Source organism: Aquarana catesbeiana, linkage group LG03 (assembly GCF_042186555.1).
Source record: "Aquarana catesbeiana isolate 2022-GZ linkage group LG03, ASM4218655v1, whole genome shotgun sequence".
In the NCBI taxonomy this organism is placed as follows: Eukaryota; Metazoa; Chordata; class Amphibia; order Anura; family Ranidae; genus Aquarana; species Aquarana catesbeiana.
This window is the reverse complement of record NC_133326.1, coordinates 497537503-497550327: the sequence shown is the minus strand read 5'-3', so window position 1 is coordinate 497550327 and position 12825 is coordinate 497537503. Positions and strand designations below refer to the sequence as shown.

The 12825-nt window shown below is 44.4% G+C and overlaps 1 protein-coding gene across 2 annotated transcripts in view; it reads left to right on the top strand.

Annotated features, from left to right (window-relative positions):
* Nucleotides 1-12825, top strand: part of PDGFRB (platelet derived growth factor receptor beta) — a 207980-nt gene that overhangs the window by 131418 nt on the left and 63737 nt on the right. For both annotated transcript variants that reach the window (XM_073621081.1, XM_073621080.1), the window contains 2 exons: nucleotides 903-1068; nucleotides 7111-7300. In XM_073621081.1, coding sequence (XP_073477182.1) covers nucleotides 903-1068; nucleotides 7111-7300 — 356 coding nt within the window. The remainder of the gene's footprint in view (nucleotides 1-902; nucleotides 1069-7110; nucleotides 7301-12825) is intronic.

The following is a 12825-nucleotide window of genomic DNA, read 5'->3' as shown; positions in this document are numbered from 1 at the left end:
AGAAATATAGAGCAGCAATTATTCCATTCTTGCTGAATGCAGCAAAGGCATTCATTCCGAAACAATGGAAATCAAGGGTAATCCCGACAATAAAGGACTGGTTTAGGTAGGTAGATAAAATCAGATTAATGGAAGAAGTAATACACATGCAAAATAATTCTGAAATATAATTTGTCAGTACTTTGAGAAGTTGGTTGGAATTTAAACAAACCCAGGTTTATGTGAATTATATGGGAAGTAATTAGGTGTTCCGCCATCCCCCGCCTTTGTCCCCCCCTTTTTTTTTCAAGGGGGGGAGTTGTGAGGTTTTTTTTTTTCGTTTTTTTTTTTTATTCATAAATGAACAGGTTGGCAGATCACCTCTGATATGATGATATGATGGAGTACATTATGAGATAGGTCCATAGTCCATGATTATGTTGATTGTATGTTGATTGTGTTTTATGTTTTGTTTTCATTATGAATGTTTCATATACTCTTGTATATATTTATATGGGATTCAATTGAAATGGAATGTTTTTATATGTATAAAATTTTTATAAAATAATTGAAACTGGAAATTATGTTCCGTCACGCCATCTTGGTACACCCTGCACTCAGTTGCCAGTATTGTGTCACAACAGCAATTTATCGAAATTGCCAATTACTGATTTACAGTAACCGGCAGTGGCGTGATTGGAGATCTCGATGAATTGGGTATTTTGACAGAACACCTGCATTGCAAAAAGAAGCTCAAAGACCCATAGATGACGTCACTTGGACATAAATAAGATATGTAATGAAAACACAATGGTTTTATTTGAAAATTTGAATAACATGTTAATGAGGAGTAAAAGGAGGAACCAAGAAAAGTAAAAAATAATCAACGTAACAGACCTTATGTTTGTTTTTTTTCATATTAGGCAGGAAGGCTTGCTGTTGTGGAACATCTCATACCTGGTAATTCTGTAAGTTCTGTCTTGAAAATACTAAATGCCACTGAGGAGGACTCAGGAACTTATACTTGCACGGTGGAAGAAGCGTATTCTGGTGACTTTGAAATGAAACATGTCAACATTACTGTCATTGGTATGAAACCACTGGTTATAATGCCCATCCCCTGTAATGCATCTAACAATACAATATATAAATATATATATATATCTCAAAAGTGAGTATGCGCTCAACATTTTTGTAAATATTTTATAATATGTTTTCATGTGACAACACTGAAGAAATTACATATTTTGCTACAATATAAAGTAGTGAGTGTACAGCTTGTATAACAGTGTAAATTTGCTGTCCCCTCAAAATAACTCAACACACAGCCATTAATGTCTAAACCACTGGCAACAAAAGTGAGTACACCCCTAAGTGAAAATGTCCAAACTTTGCCCAATTAGCCATTTTTTTCTCCACGGTGTGTCATGTGACTCGTTAGTGTTACAAGGTCTCAGGTGTGAATGGGGAGCAGGTGTGTTAAATTTGGTGTTAGCACTCTCTCTTACTGGTCCCTGAAAGTTAAACATAGCATCTCATGGCAAAGGACTCTTTGAGGATCTGAAAAAAAGAATTGTTGCTCTACATAAAGATGGCCTAGGCCAGTGATGGCAAACCTTGGCACCCCAAATGTTTTGGAACTACATTTCCCATGATGCTCAACTACACGGCAGAGTGCATGAGCATCATGGGAAATGTAGTTCTATAACATCTGGGGTGCTAAGGTTTGCCATCACGGGCCTAGGCTACAAGAAGATTCCCAAGACCCTGAAACTGAGCTGCAGCACGGTGGTCAAGACCATACAGCGGTTTAACAGGACAGGTTGCACTCAGAACAGGCCTCGCCATGGTTGACCAAAGAAGTTGAGTGCACGTGCTCAGCGTCACATCCAGAGGTTGTCTTTGGGAAATAGACGTATGAGTGCTGCCAAAATTGCTGCAGAGGTTGAAGAAGTGGGAGGTAAACCAGTTGTGCTCAGACCATATGCCGCACACTGCATCAAATTGGTCTGCATGGCTGTCGCCCCAGAAGGAAGCCTCTTCTAAAGATGATGTACAAGAAAGCTCGCAAACAGTTTGCTTAAGACAAGCAGACTAAGGACATGGATCACTGGAACCATGTCCTGTGATCTGATGAGACCGAGTTAAATGTATTTGGTTCAGATGGTGTCAAATGTGTGTGGCGGCAACCAGGTAGGGAGTACAAAGACAAGTGTGTCTTGCCTACTAGACATGTGCATTCATTATTGTCCGAATGCATTTTCGTCCAAATTTCAGAGATTTTCATGTTCGCTTCAACAAAACTATAACGAATGCACAAAATCCGAAAGATCCGAAATAAAAAAATGCTTTATTTTCGTATCCATTATATTTTTATATCATTGCGACAACAGTTCGATATAGATAGATAGAAGATTCCACATGACGGTGACAATAGCGATCTGTGTCTATCGAACCTGCGGTTGAATGTGCCTAACCTAACTCTGTTAGTCCAAGATTATTCGACATAGAGAGAAAAGATTCGACATTATAGAGACAATAGTAAAAGAGCTATTAGTAGTCACTGCTTCGACATGAAGGTTCGACGAAGCAGCTAAAATCATACGATCACCACGAGCGGACATTTACGGTCAAATTATAATTGCTTCTAGTCAAACAACATTAGGACTCTACTATAGCTTGTGAGCGGAGCATTCGACTGGAAATGTACGTCGCGTCGTCGTACAGTTTAGCTGCTTCGTCGAGTCTTCTTAGCACATCTGACAGACATCATAAGCCTTCAATTGACAGATTCGACCTTAATTAATTTGGATTTTCGTACAAATGCAAAACAAAAGAACGAATTTCCGGAGCAACTGAATAAATGTATTTTGGAGGAAACAGAAGTTCCGAAACAAAATATTTCAGTGTACACATGTCTAGTGCCTACAGTCAAGCATGGTGGTGGGGGTGTCATGGTCAGGGGCTGCATGAGTGCTGCTGGCAGTGGGGAGCTACAGTTCATTGAGGGAACCATGAATGCCAACATGTACTGTGACATACTGAAGCAGAACATGATCCCCTCTCTTCGGAGACTTGGCCACAGGCCAGTATTCCAACATGATAACGACCCCAAACACACCTCCAAAATGACCACTGCCTTGCTAAAGAAACTGAGGGTAAAGGTGATGGACTGACCAAGCATGTCTCCAGACCTAAACCCTTACTGAGCATCTATGGGGCATCCTCAAACGGACAATGGAGGAGCGCAAGGTCGCCAACATTTACCAGCTCCGTGTTTTCATCATGGAGGAGGGGAAGAGGACACCAGTGGCAACCTGTGAAACTCTGGTGAACTCAATGCCCAAGAGGGTTAAGGCAGTGCTGGAAAATAATGGTGGCCGCACAAAATATTGACACTTCGGGCCCAATTTGGACATTTTCACTTAGGGGTGTATTCACTTTTGTTGTCAGCGGTTTAGACATTAATGGCTGTGTGTTGAGTTATTTTGAGGGGACAGCAAATTTACCCTGGTATACAAGCTGTACACTGAACTACTTTACATTGTAGCAAAGTGTAATTTCTTCAGTGTTGTCACATGAAAAGATATAATAAAATATTTACAAAAATGTGAGTGTACTCACTTTTGTGAGATACTGTGTGTATACAGTTGTGCTCATAAGTTTACATACCCTGGCAGAATTTATGATTTCTTGGCCATTTTTCAGAGAATATGAATGATAACACAAAAACTTTTCTTTCACTCGTGGTTATTGTTTGGCTGAAGCCATTTATTATCAATCAACTGTGTTTACTCTTTGTAAATCAGAATGATAACAGGAACTACCCAAATGAACCTGATCAAAAGTTTACATACTCCAGTTCTTAATACCGTGTATTGCCCCCTTTAACGTCAATGACAGCTTGAAGTCTTTTGTAGTATTTGTGGATGAGGCTCTTTATCTTCTCAAATGTTAAAGCTGCCCATTCTTCTTGGCAAAAAGCCTCCAGTTCCTGTAAATTCTTGTGCTCTCTTGCATGAACTGCACGTTTGAGATCTCCCCAGAGTGGCTCAATGATATTGAGGTCAGGAGACTGAGATGGGCATTCCAGAACCTTCACTTTATTCTGCTGTAGCCAATGACAGGTTGACTTGGCCTTGTGTTTTGGATCATTGTCATATTGGAATGTCCAAGTACGTCCCATGCGCAGCTTCCTGGCTGATGAATGCAAATGTTCCTCCAGTATTTTTTGATAACATACTGCATTCATCTTGTCATCAATTCTGACCAAATTTCATGTGCCTCTGTAGCTCACACATCCCCAAAACATCAGCGATCCACTTCCGTGTTTCACAGTAGGAATGGTGTACTTTTTATCATAGGCCTTGTTGACTCCTCTCCAAATGTAGCATTTATGGTTGTGGCCAAAAAGCTCAATTTTGGTTTTATCACTCCAAATGACTTGGTGCCAGAAGGTTTGAGGCTTGTCTCTGGGCTGTTTGGCATATTGTAGGCGGGATACTTTGTGGCATTTGTGTAGTAATGACTTTCTTCTGGCGACTCGACCATGCAGCCTATCTTTCTTCAAGTGCCTCCTTATTGTGCATCTTGAAACAGCCACACCACATGTTTTCAGAGAGTTCTGTATTTCACCTGAAGTTATTTGTGGGTTTTTCTTTGCATCTCAAACAATTTTCCTGGCAGTTGTGGCTGAAATTTTAGTTGTTCTACCTGACCGTGGTTTGGTTTCAACAAAACCCCTCATTTTCCACTTCTTGATTAGAGTTTGAACACTGCTGATTGGCATTCTCAATTCCTTGGAGATCTTTTTATATCCCTTTCCTGTTTTATAGTTCAACTACTTTTTCCCACAGATCCTTTGACAATTCTTTTGCTTTCCCCATGACTCAGAATCCAGAAACGTCAGTGCAGCACTGGATGAAAGAGGCAAGGGTCTGTCAGGAGTCCAGAAACTCATTGACCTTTTATATACACACACTAATTACAAGCAAACAGATCACAGGAGAGGATGTTTACCTTTAATAGCCATTCAAACCCCTTTGTGTCAACTTGTGTGCATGTTATCAGGCCAAAATCACCAGGGTATGTAAACTTTTGATCAGGGTAATTTGGGTAGTTCCTTTTGTCATTATGATTTGAAAAGAGTAAACATAGTTGATTAATAATAAATGGCTAACCATAACACTAACCATGAGTGAAAGAAACATTTTTGTGTTATCATTCATATTCTCTGAAAAATGGCCAAGAAATCATAAATTCTGCCAGGATATGTAAACTTATGAGCACAACTATATATATATATATATATATATATATATATATATATATATATATATATATATATATATAAAATATAGTGCCTTGAAAAAGTATTCATACCCCTTGAAATTTCCCACATTTTGTCATGTTACAACCAAAAACGTAAATGTATTTCATTGGGATTTTATTTGATAGATCAACACAACGTGGCACATAATTGTGAAGTGGAAGGAAAATGATAAATGGTTTTCACATTTTTTTACAAGTAAATATCTGAAAAGTGTGGCATGCATTTGTATTGAGCCCCTTTACTCTGATACCCCTAATTAAAATCTAGTGGAACCAATTGCCTTCAGAAGTCACCTAATTTGTAAATAGAGTCCACCTGTGTGCAATTTAATCTCAGTATAAATATGGCTGTTCTGTGAGGCCCTCAGAGGTTTGTTGGAGAACCTTAGTGAAAACAGCATCATGAAGGCCAAGGAACACACCAGACAGGTCAGGGATAAAGGTGTGGAGAATTTTATAGCAAGATTAGGTTATAAAAAATATCCCAAGTTTTGAACATCTCACGGAGCACTGTTCAATCCATCATCTGAAAATGCAAAGAGTATGGCACAACTGCAAACCTACCTAGACATGGCCGTCCACCTAAACTGACAGGCCAGGCAAAGAGAGCATTAATCAGAGAAGCAGCCAAGAGGCCAATGGTAACTCGTGGGAAGCTGCAGAGATCCACAGCTCAGGTGGGAGAATCTGTCCACAGGACAACTATTAGTCATGCACTCCACAAATCTGGCCTATATGGAAGAGCGGCAAGAAGAAAGCCATTGTTGAAAGAAAGCCATAAGAAGTCCCATTAGCAGTTTGTGAGAAGCCATGTGGGGGACACAGCAAACATGCGGAAGAAGGTGCTCCAGTCAGATGAGACCAAAATTGAACTTTTTGGCCTAAAAGCAAAACGCTATGTGTGGCGGAAAACTAACACTGTACATTACCCTGAACACATCATCCCCACCGTGAAACATAGTGGTAGCAACATCATGTTGTGGGGATGCTTTTCTTCAGCAGTGACAGGCAAGCTGGTCAGAGTTGATGGGAAGATGGATGGAGCCAAACACAGGGCAATCTTAGAAGAAAACTTGTTAGAGTCTGCAAAAGACTTGAGACTTGGGCAGAGATTCACCTTCCAGCAGGAGAACAACCCTAAACATACAGCCAGAGCTACAATGGAATGGTTTAGATCAGTGGTTCTCAACACTGTCCTCAAGTACCCCCAACAGTCCATATTTGCAGGTTTTCCTTCATCATGCACAGGTGCTTTAAATCAGAGTCAATGGCTTGGTATTTTGGACAGCTATTTTATCTAAGAGAAATTCCCAAAACATGGCCTGTTGGGGGTACTTGAGGACAGGGTTGAGAACCACTGGTTTAGATCAAAGCATATTCGCGTGTTAGAATTGCCCAGTCAAATTCCAGACCTAAATCCAATTGAGAATCTGTGGCAACACTTGAAAATTGCTGTTCACGGACACTCTTCATCCAATCTGACAGAGTTTGAGCTATTTTGCAAAGAAGAATAGGCAAAAATGTCACTCTCTAAATGTGCAAATCTGGTAAAGACTTGCAGCTGTAATTGCAGTGAAAGGGTTCTACAAAGTATTGTCTCAGGGGGGCTGAATACGAATGCACGCCACACTTTTCATATATTTATTTGATATTCAATAAAGTACATTTACATTTTTGACTGTAACATGACAAAATGTGGGAAATTTCAAGCGGTATGAATACTTTTTCAAGGCACTGTATATATATTTATTTATCCTGCATAACTATTGTATCTTTTAAGTATCTCTTAATCTCTTTTAGGAAAGGGATATGTAAAGATGCACACAGAAGGCACTTTACTGCCTGCTAAACTACATCAAAGCACATCCATTGTGGTATCAATTGAATCTTACCCCAGACCCACCATTGAGTGGTTAAAAGGTGACCATCTGCTGACTGGAAATAATAACAGCCTTGTGAACATTGCAATCGAAAAAAACGCTGAGAACACGTGAGCTTTTTAATTTTTTTTTTTATTACTTTTATGCGGTTCTGTTTTTAAAAACTGTAACAAGAAAAAATAGTTGCTCATAATCAGGTTTTAGTGACATTGGCCCAGAAAAATAGGTAGAAGGTGATAAAGAAGTCGCATGAAAAGGGTGTGTCTTATTCAAGATATTATAATTAATGTATCTAAATTCCAATTTATTAATCTGTTAATTGACTGAATTGGTCATGGAAACAAACTGCTACATGTATGAAGTGCAGGACCATACCTGTAGCAGCCTTCCAACAGCCTGGATTTAGTAGTGACAGGAAGGTTTAGAAAATCCAAGTGTAATAGGTCAAAGAGAGCACCAAATAAAAAATCCTTAGCAGTCCAAGCCTTGCTAATTTTACTGTAAATACCAGTACTGACTGTTATTTATAACATCCTACGCATGCAGATTAATCTTCTAAGGAGTATTGCTGCGTCCACTTAACATCCTGCCATTCCATTCAGCCCTGATGAAGAGGGATTGTGTGGCCCCTGAAAGGCATTGGCTGTTCTTTGCCCTGCATGTTGTACGCCTTTGAACAATAAAAACTTTGGACTCATAAGGATTTTTCATTTGGTACTCTCTTTTACCTTATTATTGCACTTGGATTTCTCAACACGGTTGAATGTCCTCTCCTGCAGGATCCCTGTCTTTGTGATGAGCTGCTAAATCCAGGCTTACTGAGTTCAAGTAATGACTTTGTAACATTTTGATAACCTGTGCCCAGAGCCTCTGTACTACTACCTTTAGGAAGCTTTGGAAGGCTGCTGCATGATTAGGCCATGACGCGAAGGTTAAGGATTACAAATAAAGATGCAGGTTAAGACACTAGACACAGATCCTCAACCTGTAATGAGGGATCATCAATTATTCCTAATAGCCTGGCTTGGGCAGCTCTCCACAAAGCTGCCCCCCCCCCCCCCCCAATAGACAGGGGTTACCCAAATTAGGAACTCCAGTGAAAATAAAAAAGATATTTTCAGTCGATCGTCTCAATAGTCCAAGACACTTTATTGTTATTGTAGCACTACCCCCGTAGGGGCCACAGACAACTGGTTTCCCCACTCCTGCACAGCCAGGCAACAAGCATTTCCACTTTCATCCAGACACAAGGAACAGTCTTTGAGCTTGTTTTTTGTTGTTTATTAGGGGTAATAACTTGGATGGGGAATAGGAATTATGGGATGCCAAGCTTGACTGCAACAAAATAGGGACAACTTCGTCCCTATGCACACAGTCCTTAACTGTCCTCCTCCTGAACACTGACAGTCTCTGATAATAAAAGATGGATGGCCCCTTAAGGACTAGGAACTCTAATTCCGCGTACACACGGTCGGACTTTCCGGCAGACTTGGTCCGGCACACTTTCTGACGGACTTTGTCCGCCAGGTGCGCCAGACTTTAAAACGGACGGACTTGCCCACACACGACCGGACTTTTCCGGCGGGCTAAGTCCGCCCGTCTTTCCGACTGACTTTCGCCGGAGGTACGGCGGACTTTCAGAATGAACGGACTTGCCCACACACGGACAAGTCCGTTCATTTTGAACGTGACTCATGTGCGACGGGACTAGAAAAGGAAATCAATCTTGCCGCTTTCATCGGCAAAATTGACACCTTGCGAGCCCCGTCGCGGGGCATACCAGGCCCTTAGGTCTGGTATAGATTATAAAGGGGAACCCCCTACGCCGAAAAAAACGGCGTGGGGTTCCCCCAAAGATCCATACCAGACCCCGATCCGAGCATGCAGCCCGGCTGGTCAGGAAAGGGGGTGGGGACGAGCGAGCGCCCCCCCCCTCCTAAACCGTACCAGGCCGCATGCCCTCAACATGGGGGGGTGCTTTGAGGGAGGGGGCGCCCTGCGGGGCCCCCCACCCCAAAGCACCTTGTCCCCATGTTGATGAGGACAAGGGCCTCTTCCCGACAACCCTGGCCGTTGGTTGTCGGGGTCTGCGGGCGGGGGGCTTATCGGAATCCGGGAGCCCCCTTTAATAAGAGGGTCCCCAGATCATCCCGCCCCCCCACCCTATGTGAATGAGTATGGGGTACATGGTACCCCTACCCATTCACCTAGGGAAAAAGTGTCAATAATAAAACACACTACACAGGTTTTTAAAATAATTTATTAAACAGCTCCGTGGGGGTCTTCCTCCGGCTTCGGGGGTTCCTCCGGTTCCTCTTCTCCCGGCGTCCGGTTGGTTCTTCTCCGCTCTCTTCTCCCGGTGTTCCAGTTCTTCGGCCGGCTCCTCTGCTGTCTTCAGGTAGCTCTCTTGCCAGCAGAGGTCCGGGCTTCTGGGCTTCTTGGCTTCTTCCCTCTTCTCTTCTCCAGATGTTGACACGACGCTCTCTCCGGCTGGACTGCTCTCTGAGGGCTCCGTTGTGACTTATATAGGCGGAGACCCCGCCCCCTAATGATGTCACAGTCCCTGGGCATGCTGGGACTGTGACGTTTTAGGGGGCGTGGTCAATATCGCCCGGTGACCACGCCCCCTAAAATGTCACAGTCCCAGCATGCCCAGGGACTGTGACATCATTAGGGGGCGGTGTCTCCGCCTATATAAGTCACAACGGAGCCCTCAGAGAGCAGTCCAGCCGGAGAGAGCGTCGTGTCAACATCTGGAGAAGAGAAGAGGGAAGAAGCCAAGAAGCCAAGAAGCCCAGAAGCCCGGACCTCTGCTGGCAAGAGAGCTACCTGAAGACAGCAGAGGAGCCGGCCGAAGAACTGGAACACCGGGAGAAGAGAGCGGAGAAGAACCAACCGGACGCCGGGAGAAGAGGAACCGGAGGAACCCCCGAAGCCGGAGGAAGACCCCCACGGAGCTGTTTAATAAATTATTTTAAAAACCTGTGTAGTGTGTTTTATTGTTGACACTTTTTCCCTAGGTGAATGGGTAGGGGTACCATGTACCCCATACTCATTCACATAGGGTGGGGGGGCGGGATCTGGGGGCCCTCTTATTAAAGGGGGCTCCCGGATTCCGATAAGCCCCCCGCCCGCAGACCCCGACAACCAACGGCCAGGGTTGTCGGGAAGAGGCCCTTGTCCTCATCAACATGGGGACAAGGTGCTTTGGGGTGGGGGGCCCCACAGGGCGCCCCCCTCCCCCAAAGCATCCCCCCATGTTGAGGGCATGCGGCCTGGTACGGTTTAGGAGGGGGGGGCGCTCGCTCGTCCCCACCCCCTTTCCTGACCGGCCGGGCTGTGTGCTCGGATTGGGGTCTGGTATGGATCTTAGGGGGGACCCCACGCCGTTTTTTCGGCGTAGGGGGTTCCCCTTTATAATCCATACCAGACCTAAGGGCCTGGTATGCCCCGCGCTCACCGCAATAGGAAAATCTGTTTTTCCTATTGCAGCGAGCGCGAGATGCAATACCCTGCCCTCGCGTCGTATCTGGTCCGTCGGACCAGCATACACACGAGCGGACTTTCCGTCGAACCAGCACACAGACGAGCGGACTTTCCACCCGAAACTGAGTCCGGCGGATAAATTTAAAACAGGTTTCAAATCTTGGTCCGGCGGACTTTGGGGAAAAAGTCAGCCGGAAAAGTCCGCTGGCGCCTACACACGGGCGGATTGTCCGGCACACTCTGGTCCGCCGGAAAGTCCGACCGTGTGTACGCGGCATAAGTCCCTTAGAAAATAGCACAAAGTGTTGAAGGCTGCATTCTGAAGTATCTCCAACCCCAGTGTAGACACTGATCCCAGCTTCTTCACCAGCCCACCCAGATGCTCCAGAGATCTCCCAGGACAAGGGAAAGGAAAGATTAAGCACAACGCTGTCTTCCAGAAAGGCTACATGTGGCAGTCTCTCCCCTTGTGTATTTCTAGGTGTGCTAATGTACTCACACTGTCCGTCTTACTCCCACTGCTCTTTAGGTAAGATTCCTTTTAAACCACACTGCGGTCAGGATCCTCCCAAGCCAGCCTGAGCTCCAGCCTGAGGCAGAGCCCCAGACCAGGGGCTCCCCTCCAAGGCCATTAACAGTCTCCTCAGTACTCCATCTTCCTCCTGACTCTCCTGCTGGCATGACTCATCCATATTTAAGGGCTGGCTCAACCACCATGCCTGGCTCACTGCCTGGGGATTGGCCAAGTTCCCCTAAGTATGCAGATAAACTCTGCTGGCTCCCGCCCACTAACTTCTGGAAATTTCTCCAAACTTCTAGAACCAGGTGGAAGCACCAGAGACCTGCCTGTATGAGTCATCTAGCCTGACCTGCAGTAAACCCATGACCCAATTAAGAGTAACAAGGTAACTATGAGTCAAAACATAATTTGCCTACACTACACTAGTGGCATACAGAGTGTGCTACATTATTATCACACGTAACAGGAAGACAAAAGCTAGCCAACATGTTTCAGGGGCCATAAATTCTCTCTTCATAAGGACTTGGACAATATAGCAAAAAAGGTGTCTTGTGGACTCAAAGCATAAGCTCCTGAAAATCTCTAACAGGAGACAGAAACAATTGCACCTTGCTCTATGGCCAAGTGATGAGGCTCCATCACGCATATCAATTCTCTCTCCTGTCAGGGATTCATATCCAGCAATTTTTCATTTGGGTCCAGTAGCCTAGAGATGAGCTCACAGTCCAGTCCAAACCGAGGACCATTACCATTTCAGAAAAAGTGATCAGGTGGTTGTAGAGCCGCTCAGATCACTTTTACTGAACAGCCGCTGTCATGAGCTTGTTATAACCACTTCCTGACAGGATGTACAGTATATATATGTACAAAAAAATTTCTGCTGCACTTAAGGTTCCTAAGAGCACAGTGGCCTCCATAATCCTTAAATGGAAGACATTTGGGACGACCAGAACCCTTCCTAGAGCTGGCCGTCTGGCCAAACTGAGCTTGGTGAGAGAGGTAAAGAAGAACCCAAAGATCACTGTGGCTGAGCTCCAGAGATGCAGTCGGTAAATGGGAGAAAGTTGTAGAAAGTCAACCATCACTGCAGGCCTCCACCAGTCGGGGCTTTATCGCAGGGTGGCCCGACAGAAACCTCTCCTCAGTGCAAGACACATGAAAGCCCGCATGGAGTTTGCTAAAAAAAAACACCCGCAGGACTCCAAGATGGTGAGAAATAAGATTCTTTGGTCTGATGAGACCAAGATAGAACTTTTTGGCCTTAATTCTAAGCGGTATGTGTGGAGAAAGCCAGGCACTGCTCATCACCTGTCCAATACAGTCCCAACAGTGAAGCATGGTGGTGGCAGCATCATGCTGTGGGGGTGTTTTTCAGCTGCAGGGATAGGACGACTGGTTGCAATCGAGGGAAAGATGAATGCGGCCAAGTACAGGGATATCCTGGACGAAAACCTTCTCCAGAGTGCTAAGGACCTCAGACTGGGCCGAAGGTTTTCCTTCCAACAAGACAGTGACCCTAAGCACACAGCTAAAATAACGAAGGAGTGGCTTAACAACAAATCCGTGACTTTCTTGAATGGCCCAGCCAGAGCCCTGACTTAAACCCAATTGAGTATCTCTGGAGAGACC